This window comes from Capricornis sumatraensis, chromosome 23, assembly GCF_032405125.1.
Source record: "Capricornis sumatraensis isolate serow.1 chromosome 23, serow.2, whole genome shotgun sequence".
In the NCBI taxonomy this organism is placed as follows: Eukaryota; Metazoa; Chordata; class Mammalia; order Artiodactyla; family Bovidae; genus Capricornis; species Capricornis sumatraensis.
In genome coordinates, this window is record NC_091091.1 from 31,573,358 (window position 1) to 31,592,128 (window position 18,771).

General features: G+C 42.0%; 2 protein-coding genes across 6 annotated transcripts in view; one reads left to right on the forward strand and one right to left on the reverse strand.

The window, feature by feature from the left end:
• Positions 1-22: 22 nt before the first annotated feature.
• BBIP1 (BBSome interacting protein 1) lies at positions 23-16,765 on the reverse strand. 5 transcript variants are annotated; one of them, XM_068961616.1, is made up of 4 exons: positions 16,667-16,765; positions 15,505-15,606; positions 3,932-4,004; positions 23-505 (listed from the first exon to the last, which is right to left on the reverse strand). In XM_068961616.1, the coding sequence occupies exons 3-4, from the start codon at positions 3,975-3,977 to the stop codon at positions 342-344; spliced, it is 210 nt and encodes a 69-aa protein (XP_068817717.1). In that variant the 5' UTR covers positions 3,978-4,004; positions 15,505-15,606; positions 16,667-16,765; the 3' UTR covers positions 23-341. The 5 variants fall into 5 exon arrangements, with proteins under 5 accessions (XP_068817717.1, XP_068817716.1, XP_068817718.1 ...); XM_068961615.1 differs by lacking the exon at positions 16,667-16,765 and adding an exon at positions 16,539-16,640; XM_068961617.1 differs by lacking the exon at positions 16,667-16,765 and adding an exon at positions 16,539-16,573 and having other exon boundaries at positions 15,505-15,594.
• Positions 16,766-17,064: 299 nt separating this feature from the next.
• Positions 17,065-18,771, forward strand: part of SHOC2 (SHOC2 leucine rich repeat scaffold protein) — an 84,743-nt gene continuing 83,036 nt past the window's right edge. Inside the window, exon 1 of the mRNA XM_068961349.1 lies at positions 17,065-17,114. The gene's annotated coding sequence lies outside the window, so the exon portion shown is untranslated. The remainder of the gene's footprint in view (positions 17,115-18,771) is intronic.

The following is an 18,771-nucleotide window of genomic DNA, read 5'->3' on the forward strand; positions in this document are numbered from 1 at the left end:
GACTGTAGAAGTTGCATTTACTCACTGTGCCTAACTAAGAATGTTATCTAGAAAACTGATAGGAATGGTGAACAGTAATTTGTAGTTTGAAAAACTTGGGTTAAAAATAAAACACAATTTGGGTTCAAAGTTTTAAAATTGCTTATATTCAATACAACCAGTGTTTAAATTCACAATCCAAATTTTAGTAATCGGGTTTTTGTACAGGGATACTGTCTGTTTTATTAATACATACTGTTTTCAGCATATAGATGCAGATTGTTTTCAGCCCTTGTTAATAGAAAGGTGAAGGGTGTTCCGTAGAAGTGCTAGTTATCATTCAGTGAGTTACTTGCCGTTGTTCAGTGAGTTATTTTCTGTTCCTTTTCTGTCATTTCCTGTTGGCGAATTGTATCCTGTGCTGCTTGCTGCATTTTCTCCAGTTTTTCCAGAGTCAGAGATTTTAATGGTAAAAGTTTGGGTTTACATAGCACCATTGTGGTTATATCTTCTACATACAACTGCCCTAAGTTTAAAAAGAAATAAAAATCAGAGTGAGATAAATACAGCTGTTTGGTAGTTTGGATTTGCAGTTTAAAAATTTAATACATTATCATTTAAAATCTCCTTATAGTTATCCTTGTAACATATCTTTAATATAAAAATATAAAAGCATCATTTAATACTAGGAAGTTCATGAGAAAGGTTTTGAATTTTCAACCTAAAATTATATTTTGCCATGGCACACAACTTCTTGTGTCAGATGTTGAATTTAAAAAAAAAGGAAATAAAACATACATAAAAATACTTAGGGGGACAAAATGGCAGGGTAGAAGCCCACCAGAGTCACAACTGAATGCTGACCAACCATCAATAAAAAAGACGTAAACCTACCAAAAAAGATACTCTGTTGATACATCCAAAGACATGAAGAAACTCAATGAGATGGTAGGAAGGCCACACTCACAATATAATCAAATCCCATACCCGCCAGGTGGTGACGCACAAACTGCGGAACAATTACATAGTGGAAGTTCTCTCATAGGACTGAGTCCCACATCAGGCTCCCCAGCCTGGGGGTCTGGCATCAGGAGGAAGAGCCCCCAGAGCACTTGGCTTTGTAGTCCAGTGGGGCTTGAGTGCAGGAGTGCCACAGGACTGGGAGAAACAGCAGCTCCACTCCTGGAGGACACACACACGGGCGTGCGTGCACTGGGACCCAGGGCAAAAGTGCAGTGACTTCATAGGTCCGTGGGTCAGACCTGCTGGTCTGAAGAGGATCTGCTGGGGAGATGTGGGGTGACTGGCTCACTGTGAGGACAAGGACACTGGTAGTGGAGACACTAGGGAACAGTCATTGGCATGAACTCTCCTAGAGGCTGCCATTTGGCACCACAACCTACCACCCAACAGCCCGTAGGCTCCAGTGCTGGGACCCCTTAGGCCAAACAACAAAGCAGGAACATCCCCTCCCTGCCATCAGACTGCTTAAAGACCCTGAGCCCACAGTCACCTCTAGTCACGCCCCTTGATATGGCACTACCACTGCCCATCAGAGAACCAAGACTGAGCTCTACCCAATAGTGTTGGCAAGCATAGGCCCTTTCCACCAGGAAGCCTGCACAAGCCTCTGGACCAGGGTCAACCACCAGGGGGTAGACTCCAGAAGCAAGAAAACTAGCATCTAGCAGCCTGGGAACTGAATTCACAAGCATCAGAACCTTTCCTGGGACAAGCTGGTCCCTGGAACGTTGGGTAACGAGAGTGTAAGGCTGGGTGGGACACACAGGACATCCCCTACAGAAGGTTACTTCTCCAAAGTCAAGGAACATAACCTTCCATATACATAAAAATATAAATTAATAGTGAAACAGCAGAGGAATACATTTCCTAGAGTAATGGAAATAAAAATACACAAATGGGACCTAATTAAACTCAAAAGCTTTTGCACAGCAAAGGAAACCATAAAACAAAAGAACAACCTATAGAATGGGAGAAAATGTTTGCAAATGACGTGACTAACAAGTGATTAATTTTCAAAATATACAAATAGCTAATACAGCTCAATATAAAAACCCAATCAAAAAATGGGCAGAAGATCTAAGTAGACATTTCTCTAAAAAAAGAGATGGCCAAAAGACAATGAAACTAATTCGAGAAACACAAAACTACAATGAGGCATCACTTCACACCAATCAGAATGGCCACCATCAAAAAATCTACAAATAATAAAAACTGGAGAGGGTGTGGAGAAGAGAGAAGCCTCCTACACTACTGAAAGTGAAAGTCGCTCAGTAGCATCCCACTCTTTGCAACCCCATGGACTACACAGTCTATGGAATTCTCCAGGCCAGAATACTGTAGTACGTAGCCTTTCCCTTCTCCAGGGGATCTTCCCAATCCAGGGATGGAACCCAGGTCTCCCACATTGCAGGCGGATTTTTTACCAGCTGAGCCACCATGGAAGCAACTATACAAGTGTATAGCAAGTTTTATATACAAGTTACAGATTCCCACCTACACTGTTTGTGGGAATGCAAATTTGTGCAGCCACTATGGAGGACAGTATGGAGGTTCCTTAAGGAACTAAAAATAGAGTTAGCCACATGGTTCTGCAATCCCAATCCTAGGCATGTGTCTGAATTGCAGCACTATTTACAATAGCTAACACATGGGTGCTGCTGCTGTTGCTAAGTCGCTTCAGTCGTGTCCGACTCTGCGACCCCATAGACGGCAGCCCACTGGGCTCCGCCGTCCCTGGGATTCTCCAAGCAAAAAAACTGGAGTGGGTTGCCATTTCCTTCTCCAAAGCATGAAAGTGAAAAGTGAAAGTGAAGTCACTCAGTCGTGTCTGACTCTTTGCAACCCCACTGCAGCCTACCAGGCTCCTCCATCCATGGGATCTTCTGGGCAAGAGTACTGGAGTGGAGTGCCATTGCCTTCTCCAGCTAACACATGGAGGCACCCTAAATGTCCACTTACAGATGGATAAAGAAGACTGTGTGTGTGTAATATTAACATGAAGAAGACTGAAATAATGCCATTTGCAGCAACATGGATGGACCATACTAAGAGGAGTAAGTCAGAAAAAGATATCATTTATATGTGGAATCTAAAAAAAAAAAAAGATGAATGAACTTTTAAATATAAAACAGAAAAAGACCAAAAAGACATAGAAAACAAACTTACAATATAACATAAACAAAAAGGACCTACAGGAACCTACTATATACCACCTGGAACTATACTAAGTATTTTGTAATAACCTATAAGAGAAAATAATCTGAAAAAAAACCAAGGCAATTAAATATGTATGTATAACTTGTATATAAAACTTACTATACACTTGTGTAGTTTTAAACCAACTATATACTTCAATTAAAGAAATGGAAAATCAAGTACCTAGTAAGGTATGGTATTAACATGAATATTCAAATTACTGAATGTTTACCTTAAACCTTCAGCTTTTGTTACATTGTTTGATACAGGTTTCTTTTCCCTCACTTTCAGACCTTAGTATTATGGTAAATTATGGTGCTACTTTTGTCACTAAATTTATTGTTATTGCCAATCTTGAGAATAATAGGATTTCTACATTTAAGAAACAAACCATCATCTTACATCATTTTACTGGGGGCAAAAAAGCAATGGATTACTCCTTTACAAACTACTCATGACACAAGCATAGCAAAAGTGGAGAGTATCTGTGGTATATATATAACACAAAATGGCTACAAGATGTGTAGCTATTGAGTCTGCCATATGACACTGTTACATGTAGAATATTGGAGAAGGAAATGGCAACCCACTCTAGTATCCTTGCTTGGAAAATCCCATGGACAGAGAAGCTTGGCAGGCTACAGTCCATGGGGTTGCAAGAGACTCAGACACAACTGAACGGCTCAAGCAGCAAACAATAATATTCTATGACCAAAGTATGTGATTTAGATACCTTGTTTTGGAAGAACTTCCCGGAACATCGACTTCGTTTCTGCCATATCTGAAGTGTTGGATACAGTCTCGTCCTTCAATGAGAAAACAAATATTATTCAAGAATGAATTCCCAAAGCGTATTACTTGAGATATTTCCGTTGTAGTTTAAGAAGTAAAGTCACAGTGTGTATAGAAAATGAACTATCCTTGCATAATTTTTCTTTTAATTACCTGTGAGTCTTTCCATTGAAACAAGGTTGAGATAGTTCATGTAAGCATGCAGACCTCATCAACTTCCGTTCATCAGTGGTGGTGGTAACTGGAAGGCTGCATGTTCCAAATTTTTCCCCTTAGTGAAAATTGGTAGGGCTTAAGTTTTTCAGGCAAAGATAACTAGTTATCTAGTAGGTATCTGTGCAGCCGAGGGAAAACAAAAGGATTTATATGCAGCTGATAGCATCTCCTGAGTGGTAGATGATGTTGAAAGCCAAGATCATTTGGGAGGTGGCCTATGCCAGGCTGTTAGGGAAAGGCGGCAGTACTATGCAAATACTGCCTAACATTCACACTTCTTTCAATAGCTAACAACCAATTTCTGCTTTAATTCCTTTGCTTTAATGACCAAAAGCAACTTAAGGATCAGTTACTGGCCACACAACTGCGATTTGTAAGGAAGCAACACAAACAGGTGAAACGCTTCTGAATACCAAAAGTGAGGTGTGCTTTCAGTTTACTATTTTCCTCTAATACACATGTATTAATACTATATGCTGAAGTGCCAGTGAATACCCTCACGTGAGTATTTTGTTATGCAGATCCCAGTGTATATGTCATCTCTGGCTAGTGACATGTTTCCAGTGTTACATCCCAGATTATGCTGGACTGCAATTTTTAGCATGATCCCCTTCCAAATACAGAAGCTTCTCTAGACAGTCCCACCCATTTTGTGATTTTTGCCACACTGATGCAACTTACTGTATATCTTTCACAACACCACCACAGAAGAAAGATTTATTATCTATAATGTGATGATGCTGGCTTGGTGCCTGCCTTTACCACCCACTGCAAATTAGTTTTAATAAAGTGAAGCTGCTGCTGGTCTTATTCCCATTACCACTATTTTGACATTCCTAATAAAAGCTTCCTTCTCTCCATCCACCAAGCCTTTTCCCTTTCTTGTTCAAATTCCTATTCTGAAAGATCTTAAGTTCCTGAGAAAGCTGTATCTGCTTTCCAGAACTGTCATCAAAACTTACCCCTATTCTGCTCTGTCTGGGAAGGAAGATGAAGTGGGGAATGGACCAGGAATAAAGCAATGCATCACACTACCTAGAATCTGAGATAAATGCAGTTCACAGTTCAATGCACAGCTGCTTCTCCTTCTGACACATTCTTTCCTTCCTGTTACTTAGGGCCTGCCAGTGGTAACCAGTGATCATTTCTTTTTCCAGGTTATGTTGAAGGGCAAAAACATTGCAGATCTCTGATTAGCGTGAATATAAGAAACACTTTACCTCTCAAAGATAGTACAATGAAAATATTCCTTAAGCCTTTATATGGTGCAAATCCGACATGATATGCTACTGAAAGGGAGGACAGACATTATAAATGTTGACAAATGTGAAGGAAGTGCATAGCATCTAAGAGTTTTTATATCACCAGTTTTTTTTAATCACCAAAATGCTAAAATGGTGGATGAACAAATACTTAAATCTTAGCTGTTTTAGAGTAGCAACTCTAGTTACTCATAATTTAATCACTATCTTTTGCTTTCTCTTCTCTATACCTCTCACATCCAAAATCTAGCTTGAAGAAAACAATGAAGTTTGATGCTCTACAAAACCTTAGTTCTCTGATTAAGCTGCCATTGTTACTGGAAAGGGTGTGGAGCCAAAGGCCCGGTAGGGAGTGGGTTGGACCTGGTGTGGGGAAGATCAGTGCCGTCACTTGCCTGGGTGGAGTGTGTACTTTGCTGGAGCTGATTCTTGTTCCGAGGTTCCCCTAGGCATTGGCAGGAGAAACAGGGAGGGAAGGGCTAAAATAAGCAAGGTATTGGTTGGTTGGCTGGCACTGCCAAGCCTACAGTGTCATGATAATCAACTGCCCAGGGAGCCCAGAGTAGGAAGGAGCATTTTCATCCTTCTCCAGGTAGCCTGCTAATATCCAAACATGAGTGTTTTGCCTGGTGTAATGGACCCTACGGAGTGTGGCTACCTCAAAGGGTAATTTCTAACTGGTAAGGTAAGATGTGTGTAATACCAGGGACAGATAGGCCCAAGAAGGAAACATACCAGCTATGGATGAAATTCATGTATATTATACAAGTGTCACGTCATTAAACTCAATAAATATGTGAGTATCCACCATGTGCCAGGAATCATTCATTAGTGAATAAAAGAGAAAAAAAATTTCTGCTCTTTTGGAGCTTACGGTCTAGTGTATAGGGAGAAAAACAAATAACAATGCTATTAGAAGGTCGTGTTACAGAAACTAAAATAGTTTAAGGGGATTTAGGAGTGCTGGGGGTTGTGGTGGTTATACTTTAAATAGGAAAATCATTATGGCCTCATTAAGTGAAAAGCATTGTGGTCTCATTTTAGGGTGTGTGTGTTATGCTTTTTGAGATTGCAAAAAAATAAAAATGCCTGATAGTAGCCACAGTTAGGGAACACATAGAGGAATGGGCACTCCCTTTTGGTGAGCAGGTTTGTCAGTACAGCATTTTTAGAGGGATAATTTGTAGTATCCTTAAATATTTTGTAGTATCTAAGAAAACCAAATATGTATATTTTCAGTTCAGTTTAGCCGCTCAGTCATGTCTGACTCTTTGTGACCCTGTGGACTACAGCACGCCAGGCTTCCCTGTCCATCACCAACTCCTGGAGCTTGCTCAAACTCATGTCCATTGAGTTGGTGATGCCATCCAACCATCTCATCCTCTATTGTCCCCTTCTCCTCCTGCCTTCAGTCTTCCCCAGCATCAGGGTCTTTTCAAATGAGTCAGTTCTTCACATCAAGTGGCCAAAGGACTGGAGTTGCAGCTTCAGCATCAGTCCTTCCAATGAATATTCAGCACTGATTTCCTTTAGGATAGACTGGTTGGATCTCCTTGCTGTCCAAGGTTTCTCAAGAGTCTTCTACAACACCACAGTTCAAAAGCATCAATTCTTTGGCACTCAGCTTTCTTTATAGTCCAACTCTCACATCCATACATGACTACTGGACAAACCATAGTTGTGACTAGACGGACTTTGTTGGCAAAGTAATGTCTCTGCTTTTGAATATGCTATCTAGGTTGGTCATAACTTTTCTTCCAAGGAGCAAGCGTCTTTTAATTTCATGGCTTCAGTCACCATCTACAGTGATTTTGGAGCCCCCCAAAATAAAGTCTGTCACTGTTTCCACTGTTTCCCCATCTATTTGCCATGAAGTGATGGCACCAGATGCCATGATCTTCATTTTCTGAATGTTGAGCTTTAAGCCAACTATTTCACTCTTCCCTTTCACTTTCATTAAGAGATTCTATAGTTCTTTGCTTTCTGCCATAAGTGTGCTGTTATCTGCATATCTGAGGTTATTGATATTTCTCCTGGCAATCTTGATTCCAGCTTGTGGTTCATCCAGTCCAGCATTTCTCATGATGTACTTTGCATATAAATTAAATAAGCAGGGGGACAATATACAGCCTTGACATACTCCTTTTCCTATTTGGAACCAGTCTGTTGTTCCATATCCAATTCTAACTGTTGCTTCTTGACCTGCGTACAGATTTCTCAGGAGGCAGGTTAGGTGGTCTGGTATTCCCATCTCTTTTAAGATTTTTCCACAGTTTGTTGTGATCCACACAGTCAAAGGCTTTGGCATAGTCAATAAACCAGAAGTAGATGTTTTTCTGGAACTCTCTTGCTCTTTTGATGATCCAATGGATGTTGGCAATTTGATCTCTGGTTCCTTTGCCTTTTCTAAATCCAGCCTGAACATCTGGAAGTTCATGGTTCACATACTGTTGAAGCCTGGCTTGGAGAATTTTGAGCATTACTTTGCTAGCATGTGAGATGAGTGCAATTGTGCAGTAGTTTGAGCATTCTTTGGCATTGCCTTTCTTTGGGATTGGAATGAAAATGGACCTTTCCAGTCCTGTGGTCACTGCTGAGTTTTCCAAATTTGCTGGCATATTGAGTGCAGCAGTTTCACAGAATCATCTTTTAGGACTTGAAACAGCTCAGCTGGAATTCCATCACCTCCACTAGCTTTGTTTCTAGTGATGCTTCCTAAGGCCCACTTGACTTCACATTTCAGGATGTCTAGCTCTAGGTGAGTGATCACACCATTGTGATTATCTGTGTTGTGAAGATCTTTTTTGTACAGTTCTTCTGTGTATTCTTGCCACCTCTTCTTAATATCTTTTGCTTCTGTTAGGTCCATACCATTTCCGCCCTTTATCGAGCCCAACTTTGCATGAAATGTTCCCTTGGTACTCTAATTTTCTTTAAGAGATCTCTAGACTTTCCCATTCTATTGTTTTCCTCTATTTCTTTGTATAAAAGAGTAAGAATGTACATTAGGATCCTGTGTTCAGGCATATGTCATAGGTCAAATAAATTATGGAAAAAGCATACAATGGAGTACTCTGACAGATTTTAAAATGATATAGACTGTCAAGGCATATTTTTTAGACAAAACATTAAACTGCAAAAGTTAAAATTCCTACACTAACAGAATGCAAACTTTTAATGCTGAGAGAATACAGTGTCATTCAATTTTTGAAGTTTCTGGTCCGGGTAATTAGAAAAGAATCTGTTGCTTCCTTCTCCAGTTTCTTCACTTTGTAATTTTCCCCACAAATAATGATTTTGATGGATAATGCATTTCAAATCATGATAAAAGAAGCAAACCTGCTGTAGCCATTTGAGGTAGATGTCTAAAATTAATGCAGAAGAACTCAGAGGGAAACCAAATCTTTGTCATGAAAAATTTTACTAAGTTGAGTGAAAATCGAAAGGCACCTAGGTCTAGGCAATGGCACCCCACTCCAGTACTTTTGCCTGGAAAATCCCATGGACGGAGGAGGCTGGTGGGCTGCAGTCCATGGCGTTGCCAGGAGTTGGACATGACTGAGCGATTTCACTTTCACTTTTCACTTTCATGAGTTGGAGAAGGAAATGGCAACCCACTCCAGAGTTCTTGCCTGGAGAATCCCAGGGACAGGGGAGCCTGGTGGGCTGCCGTCTATTGGGTTGCAGCAGCAGCAGTAGCAGCAGTAGGTCTAGGCAGGATTAGTTAAGTCAATCATACCCATATTGATGGCATAAATTAGTCATAGAACTTAGACAAGTTAAAAATCTCTAGGGTGATTTAGTCTGAGGACCAACCTAGATTTACTATGACAATCAAACTAAATTATGGCAGTAGGACCGGACAAGAGCACTAGAGTGTCCTTCTGAAACTTAACAGTGTATATTAGTGGTCCTCAAATTTTATCCTTGCATAACCACCAAAGAGATTTTGAAAAGCTAGGCAGAAAAATTAGGTACTCTTTTACACATTTCCAGATAGACATATAAATTGTTATACTAAGTTTAAACTTATGATAAGTTGCAAAGGACAAAATTTTCAGCATATTTACCCCTATGTCCATAGCAGCACTATTCACAATAGCCAAGACATGGAAACAATCTAAATGGCCATCACCAGATGAATGGATAAAGAAGTTGTGGTATGTATACATAATAGACTACTACTCAGTCATAAAAACGAATGAAATAATGTCATCTGCAGCAACATGAACACAACTAGAGATGGTCATACTAAGTGAAGTCAGAAAGAGAAAGACAGGTACCATATGATATCACTTATATGTGGAATTTAAAATACGACACAAATGAACTTATTTATGAAACAAACAGACACACACACACAGAACATACTTGTGCTTGCCAAGGGGGAAGTGGGATGGGGGAAGGACAGACTGGGAGTTTGGGGTTACCAGATGCAAAGAATGGATAAACAACAAGGCCCTACTGTGTAGCACAGGGAACTATATTCAGTGTCCTGTGATAAAGCAAAATAGAAAAGAATATGAAAAAGAATGTATATACATATATAAGTGAGTCACTTTGCTGTACAGCAGAAATTAACACAACATTGTAAATCAACTATACTTCAATAAAATAAATTTTAAAAAAGATTGGAGTAGGAAAGTATGCTCTATTTGGTGACAAGGAAATTATTCCTTTAGAGTGGAAAATAAATGTAAAATTAAGACGTTTTTGATCCTATGTACCTAGCCTATCCAGATTTTTTTCTTTGAACAACATACTAATTGTCTATAATGTACCAATCACAGCTAAACGTGGGAACAGCTAAACTTATCTACATATAGTAGATAAGAACCTGTTCTCCTTGAGGAATCTGGGGGAGGTGAGATGGGGAAAGAGACATGTAAATAAACAAGTATAATTCAATACAACATACTTTAATAAAAACATATCTATTGTGCCTTAAGAAACCAAAACCATGAATAACTTGGCTCTGGACAGGTGAAAGTGGTGATCTCTGAGGAAAAATTATTACACATGACATTGGAACTAGTTCCAGGATGAATGGGGATTTACTATCCAAAGAAGTGGCTGTGTAGCAAAGGGAGGGTGTTCCAGATAAAGTGAACAATGTGCTCAAAGAAAGAAGCATTTGAAAAAAAACTTGGAGGAATGGCTAGATTACGATGTATAAACAGTGCACATATCATGGTAGGATCAACCAGGTAGAGGCCAGTTCATGTTCAGCCTTGAATGGCATGCCATGGAGTTTGAACTTTATGAACAGGAGGGAGCTAACTGGATGGCTTTGAGTAGAAATATGACATAGGATTTTTTTTTTTGGAGACACATATTCTAGACAAAAAGGAAAAACAGAAGAGACACTAGAGGCAAGGCAATTAGTAAGGAAGCTATTAATTGTTTAGGTAGGATGATGAGGAATGGACAAAATCAGCAATACTGAACAGTATGAGGAGAACATACAAGAGGTATTCAAAGATATAAGAAGTTGAGATTTGGGCGGGGAGGGAGGTGGGAGGGGGGTTCAGGATGGGGAACATGTGTACACCTGTGGCAGATTCATGTTCATGTATGGCAAAACCAATACAACACTGTAAAGTAATTAGCCTCCAATTAAAATAAATACATTTATATTAAAAATAACTAAATTAATTTAAAAAAAAAGAAGGTGAAATTCAAGTCTCCTCCACCATTCGCCAATACCACTTTGGGTGATAAGAAAATGATCAAGGATGGCTGAGATTTTAAGCTAACATGCCTGAGTAGATGGTGCAGGTATCAATTCAAGTTGAGGATAGATGCGAGGGACAAGCTAGGAGGGAAGGGCAAAGACTATGAATTAGGTTCTGACCCAATGAGTGTGGAAGGTAAAAAAGACTGGAGGCCTAGACAGGTGGCTGCACAGTAGTATAAGCTATGGGAGTGGATATAATGACCTAACAAGGATATGGAAAGATGGTAAATAGTGGTAGGGTGGTGGTAAAAAGAGTTGAGGAGAGTGTAGAAGTTGAGAGAAGGGTCTGGAGTCAAATCAGTCATTTAAACAAATTATTTAATTTTCTAAACTTCAGTTTTATCTCTAAAAATAAAGTTTATAATAGCACCGACTTTAGATGCCTTATTAAATGACATAATTCATATAAAGCCATTAACCAGCCCTAGCACACAGGAAGAGCTCAGGGTCTGAATACTTACTGCAGGTTGTTGATGGGGGTGAGAGGAATGGTAGGAACAAAAATGAAAAAATTTGTCTTTTGTCTGATGCAAGACTTGTGTGGTTGACTGACAGATAAATTTTCAAACACATATTAGATTTCTGAATGTAAACGAGCATGAGAAAAAGGTGAGAGGGAGCCCCCAAATAAGGTGTCTTCCATCAGATACAAAGTAGTAATGCTCTCTCTCACTCAAGTGATTGACCACATGCTGGCAGAGTGCTTAATCTGGATTGATAATGTTCAAAGGGAGATGCCAAATAACATTATATATCATGTAGTTGGAAACTACAGTAGATTCTACTCTGTTTTGCTATCTGGCATCTGCTAGTAGAAAAATGTTGCAACATGTTCAGTTTAGCTAATTAACCCAGACTCATGTGAATAATATGTGCAGAGTCTACCTTCTGGAATGTGCCTAGGCCTAAGAACAGGAACTGCTCTTCATGAGTGAAGCTGGATAATGCCTTTGGTTCTGTTACTTTCCAGTAGCAGACACTACTGTTAAGTTAGTAGAAAATGTCATGTCCTACTCAAGCAAACTACCTTTTACTAATAATTTTTGCTTTTTCAAAATCCAGTACTAAAAGTAGTCCTAAAAATATTACCTATTAACACTTTAAAATAGGGTTAAGCCTTTTTAAAAAAAGGTATCTTTTATAGTCTCATCATCAGAGATATGTAGCTACTTCAATAGTATGCAAAGATAGGGAAATAAAGAATTGTTTGATACTTTACTCAGTGTTTCTGAAAGCCTGACCCTTGGATCACCTTATCAAAATCCCCTGGATGAGTATTAATAATATAGATTTTTCTGGAGCCTTCCCCAGATTCACTGAATTAGAATCTCTAATTTTTAAGTTCTCCACATTAAAGTTGGAGAACCATTGTCTTAGATTCATTCATTCAATCAATAAATATTTAATGCCAACAATATACTCCGATTGGACTGCTTTAGAAGTTACCAATAATAACTACCATACACTGACTACATACCATGAGCTACACAATATGCTAATGCATTTTATGTGTGTTTGACTCACTCTGTTCAACAATCCTGAGGTTTTACACTTCTATGTAACAGATTATAAAGAGAGTGAGTAAACTGTTCAAAGTCATCAGCTAATGAATATCCCTGTTCCCGAAACCCAGGTCTGATTCTAAAATCTGTAGTCTTAATTAGTATATTATTTAAGCTTTACTTGAATCTAGAATACAAAAAAAGTGATTGATGGAGTGCATTACTTAAATTCCAATGTGAAGACTAAAAATATTCTGTATCAATCTAAGAGTGTCTGCCCTCTCAGATAATTTTCTTCCTTCTGCTTATCTTTCATGATCAACTGTAAGTCTAGGAAAGGAGTACAAAAGCTTGGCCATCCTGGGAGTTTTCCTCTTGTGATTATGAACAGACATCTGTATATCCACTGAACATAGAATGTTCTTCGTGTACTAAGTGCTAAGTATAATCTTGATTTTGCAATTTTTAATAGGCTCTGATGAATGCTACCAACAAGCTATCACAGAAACACCAGGACCAATTAAGACTTGCAGAAGAATTTCAGGGAGAAAAATAACACTGCCGAAACTGGAATGCAGTCATATGGCCAGTACTTGCCTCAGTATCTGCTTTGATAACATCAAGATTCATCTGTATTTGAATTGCAGGGCCCACACAACTTTCATCAACAGTCCTTGGGGTGCCAGGAGATCAAACTCATGAAACTATGCTGACATCAGTGCACTCTGCTGTAGATGACATTGCATCAGTTCCAAGTAAAGGCAAAGTAGCAGCAACGATTTATTAAAAGGTAGACAGTCTACGTTGCCAGTGCAGGGTACTAATACACTCTGCATTGGATGGCATCACTGACTTGATGGACATGAGTTTGAGCAAGCTCCAGGAGTTGGTGATGGACAGGGAAGCCTGGTGTGCTGCAGTCCATGGGGTTGCAAACAGTCGTACAAAACTGAGCGACTGAATTGAACTGAACTGAGACAGTCTATGTTGCCGGTGCAGGGTACTAATACAGTCTACACAGACAGGAGGATTAAATGCTAAACTGTTCTTTGTAGGACATGATAGAAAGTGGTATGCTGAGAACTGGCATGGATTTAATGAGCAGCTCATGGTATGGGTAAGAGGAGCTGCATTTGGGAAGATTTAATCATAACTGGCGGAGAAGGTAATGGCAACCCACTCCAGTATTCTTGCCTGAAAAATCCCACGGACCTGATAAGCTGCACCCCATGGGGTCACCAGGAGTCAAACAAACATGACTGAGTGACTTCACTTTCACTTTTCACTTTCATGCATTGGAGAAGGAAATGGCAACCCACTTCAGTATTCTTTCCTGGAGAATCCCAGGGATGGGGAAGGCTGGTGGGCTGCTGTCTATGGGGTCACACAGAGTCGGACACGACTGAAGCGATTTAGCAGCAGCAGCAATCATGATTGGAAAAGGATGAAAACTTTTAGTTTTCTTACTTTGAAGTAGTCTTGCAAAAAACATTAAATTGAATGTAAGCACGCCTCCAGACCAACTTCTGATGTACGGGAAATAGGAAAAAAGAGACAGTCAAAGAGAACCCTGGCCTCAACTTTTCAAAATGACAATGTCACATGGGAAGAAAAAAATGGGGGCCTGTTCTAGGTTAAGGCTAAATAGTTATAATACTGAAATACAGTATATAAACCATGACTGGATCTTGAGTTTTGTTTTTTTGCGAGGAGGAGAAGGTATAGAAGACATTTTTGGGTCAAATGGGAAAACATGTACATACAGACTGGATTCTAAAGACTACAGAATTATTAACTTCCTTAATTGTGATAATAATATTATGTTTTCCAGGAGAACTTTAGAATTCTTAGGAAATACATGTTGGGAATTTTAGAGATGTCTACTTAACAACAGGCATCTGCAACCTTTTTCCAAATGTCTCAATGACAAAAAGTGTGCGAGAAGAAATGAAATAAATATGGCACAATGTTAACAACTGTTGGAGCTAGGTGACAGGTATATGAATGTTTGTTGCATTCTTTAAACTTTTAGTGTATGAATATTTCTTTGATAAAATATTGGGGGAAGAAATCGCGTTGAGTAGAAGGAACTATGCTGAAATTCTGATAAACCGAAATTCCCTAAAACCAAAGCTGCTGGCAAGCATACTGGGCATCCAGGAGATACCTGATATTCTATCTTTCAGTATTTATCAAAATAATATCATGTGCAGGGTAAAATAATAGCCTGATAAATCTGATACAAATCATTCTATTTAGGAGTAAACTGGGCTTTCTAGGTGGCACTGGTGGTCAAGAACTCACCTGTCAATGCAGGAGATCTGAGTCTGATCCCTAGGTTGGGAAGATCCCCTGGAGGAGGGCATTGCAATCCACTCCAGTATTTTCACCTGGATAAGAGCCTGGCCGGCTATAGTCCATACAGTCACAGAGTTGGACACAACTGAAGCAACTTAGCACGCACGCAAGGCACACGCATGCAAGGCAGAGAAGCTAAGAACACAGCAGCTGTTACATAAAACAATGGTTGTCATAAAAGAGGTTCAAAAAATGCTGGGTAAGCTCAGAGGAAATTACTTCCTGCTGGGGAAAATCTGGACACAAATCTCCAAGGTTACTAGGACAGGGATACAGAATCACAAAAGGTTGGTGCTTCAGTGGTTAATCTTGTTAGAAACAAGAATAATCCATTTTGGCTGGAGAATGAGTACTAAGAATATGAAAAAAAATTCAGCAAAGAATGTAGGTGTGCACCCTTGTCGTTGACTAGAGTGGATATAAACAATTTTCAGTTTACCTGAAAGTTCTCCTGATTTCTCCTTTCCCCCCGCAGCTTTAGGTATCCAACCCGGTATTACGAAGATGACTGACAGGTGTTCACTCAAACCTACAGAAGGAACTATATGAGATAAATGTGAGACACGTGTGGTAAAGAGTCATATAAAACTAACCCGATACTAATATTCACAAACATTAAATTGTTTAATATACCGTAGACTTGCAGGATTAGGACAGTATACCTTCTTTCAGAATGGCAGTCAGTGCTTACAAACTCTCACCAGAGAAACAAAGGGAGAAAATTCAGAATCTGAAGACAGGAAGTGGGGAAATAAGACTTAGAGGTGTTGCCGCGGTGGTGGGTAACCATCTTTTTCCTTTGTAGCTGGGAACGTAAAACGATTTCCTCAAGTTCCAGCATTCTCCATCCTCAAAGGTCAGGGGGTGAAAGTACTTAACAGAATTTGCGGGGGCGTGGTCAGGAGCTTCACTTTGCCAGAGTTAGGGCCTCCGCCCAGGCCCCTCCCGTCCCGACTTGCTGCAGCTAGGCGAGGGGAGCCGGTTGAGCGGCCTCGCCCCACAGGGAGCCTCAAAGGGGCGGAGGGAGGGCGGGCCGCCGCCTGGCCAGCCCGGAAAGAAAACCTTTTTCCAGCGGAAGCGACTCTGAGCTTTGCTCTCCTCCGGGACTCTCGGTCTCCCAGGGCCCTGGGGCCCGCTCGGATCTGACCCACGGGTCGGAACCAAGGGACACTCACCTCACTTCTCGACTCCTGTCAGAATGGGTATTCCCTGGGGTAAGGGGGGCGCAAGCTATTCCCATCCTTCTGCCATGACCTCATTCAGAAGTGTCAAATGCAACTTCCGGGCAAGACAGGGATTTTCGGAGCTCTAAACTCCTGTCCACCTAGGTAAGTGACCAGACGTCCCAGCAAAATAAGGGCCGGGAAACCTGCTCTCTCTAATCCCGCAACCGGGAAGGTAGTTCGGAATAGGAATTAACTTGTTTTACATGGGATGTCTGGTCACCTTTGGTCCTTTTTTGGGCCTACTTACAGATGCTTCTCTTCCCTGACGGCTCAACTGTTGCCCAGGGCAACTGTGAGTCTGGGCGAAGGGAAAACTACGTCACACAGGAGACGGGAGGCCAGGAAACTCCCGTTGCCATTATCCGTTATGGCTACCTTAGCGTCAACAGTAACTTCCGCTTGAGAGTTGTCGCTCTACCCTGCTGGAGGCTCTCTCTGTGGCCCAGCTAGCCAGCGGCGCCCAGTAGGCGGGAGAGAGGGCGTCCAGGAGCAGAGGAAAGAAAAAGGGCGCAGAGAGGGAAGCTGGCGCCAATACCTCACTCTGATTGGGTAGCGTCGCTGGCGACAGTGCGTCTGTCTGATTGGGCAGCGTTGGCGGCCCTGGCCCCGCCTGTTTCTCTTCCCCGGCGATTGACGGGCCTGCACTCGAGAGGTGGGGCGGGGCGGTAGGAGCGAGAGTGTGTGGAGGGGCGGGCGGGGCGGGGCGGGGCGGGGCGAGTGGGGGAGGGGCGGGCGGGGGGCGGCGGTTGGGCAGCGTCGCTTCCAAGGAGGAGGAGGAAGGAGGGCGAGCGAGGGGAGGATGGCGAAGTCCGGGCTTCTGACGGTAACCAGGGGCCGCCGAGGCGGGAGGGTGCCTGTTGGCCGGTTCTTCTTGCCTTCCTTCCTGTCCGTCGGGCGGTCGGTCGGTAGGGGGAGGCCCCGCGCGTCCTGACAGGCGCGAGCCGGCGGGGCCGGGGCGAGGCCCGAGGTGCCGGGGCCCTAGGAGGCGCCGCCGCCGCCGTTTTCCTGGGTGCTGTCGCCGGGAGGCCCGGGCCCTGGGACCTGACTCTCCTGTGGGCCCCGCAGCCGAGCACCGAGAGCGAGCCGGCCGGCTGACAGTGTCCTGGGGCCGGGCCTGCGGTGGCGGCGGGCGGGCGGGCGGCCGGGACAGCACCCGGGCGAGGACTAACCGGCGCAAGGGCCGGGGCCGGGGCCGCCCGGAGGATAGTCTCGCTCCACTAGGCTCCTGGGGTCACCGGGCCCAGGCTGCGGGGCGCCCCGTGGGCGTGCGAATCGTTGGCGGGGGCCTTGGCGCAGCGGTAGTGATACGGGGTGGAGTCTTCCCTCGCCCCTTCCCCAAAGCCCACCGCGCTCACCGTCTCGGTTCCGTGAAGAGTGGTGAGTCGGCTTTGGGTGTGTTGCTTGGTGAAGCGAGTTGTAGGCATCCAAGAGTGTTCTGTTGGACATGCCTAATAGCAACCTTTTTCCGCGGAGGCTTTTAGGGGTAGAGGAAAAGTACTCTTCTCCCCGCCTTCCCCCCACCCCCCGCCCCCCAATGCTAGAGGCTTCGGGACAAAACGATCTTCCCCCAGCCCCTCAGTATCCATTGTTTTGTACCACCTCCCTCCTCTCTTTTAGGTACAAGAATGACTCCAAGCCATTAGTTGCCTTCCTTTCTTTTTTTTCCTCAAAAATCAGCAGAGGGTTTGTGTAATTGTGTTAGTGTGAATCTACAAACAGGTGAAATGAATACCGTTTCAATAGTTGGAAAGAAGATGCTTTTGTGTGTGTGTGTCTGTGTGTGTTTAAGCTTTCAGCCCTTTGAGTTGGTGATTTGATTTTCTTGTCTGTTGCTTTGTATCTATAATGGGGGTGATGAGAATAAAAGAGGAAGCAATATTTTGCAATCTACCCAAAAAATGTTTTCTAAGTCTCTAGGGATGCTGAAGCAAAATTGTGTTGCAGATGTGGACTGCATAGTATTTGCCTCCCTCATGATAAGTACCACCACCAGTCTATATCTAAGCTTACACCTGTGCAGTGTTGTACACTTCTTCGTAAATGTCAGCACTTTCTCCTTACTCAGTACTCAGGAGTAATGGATAGTTGTATCTGAAACTATTTTTTGTTAGGTTTTCAGAATTTTAGAGTACACTTGTGTCACCAAGTATTTTTTACAGCATCAACCCTGAAAGATTGGCTTAAAGACCTCAGTTTATTAGTTGCTAATCTCTACCCTCACCTTTACATGCTGTAGCCCTTGTAACTGTTTGTTACTATGTATTTGAGGAGATTTAGCTATTGAGTACAATTTGTGACATTCACCAAGCTTACAGTTCATAGTTTGAATTTGTTAAGTGTTTATGTTTTCTGTGTGACAGTGACAAGAATTATTAGGAATAATTATGTAAATGACCATTCCCTACCTACATAAGGATCTTAGACTGAATATGATAATCTTTTAAATACTAATTTGGACCTCAGGCACACTGTAAAAGTTC

Excerpts from the sequence above, each read along its gene's own strand:
- BBIP1 (XM_068961616.1), bottom strand. The coding sequence starts at position 3,977 with ATGGCAGAAACGAAGTCGATGTTCCGGGAAGTTCTTCCAAAACAAG. Across the intron at positions 506-3,931 it reads GGAAGTTCTTCCAAAACAAG|GGCAGTTGTATGTAGAAGAT; the intron begins GTATCTAAATCA and ends TTTTAAACTTAG.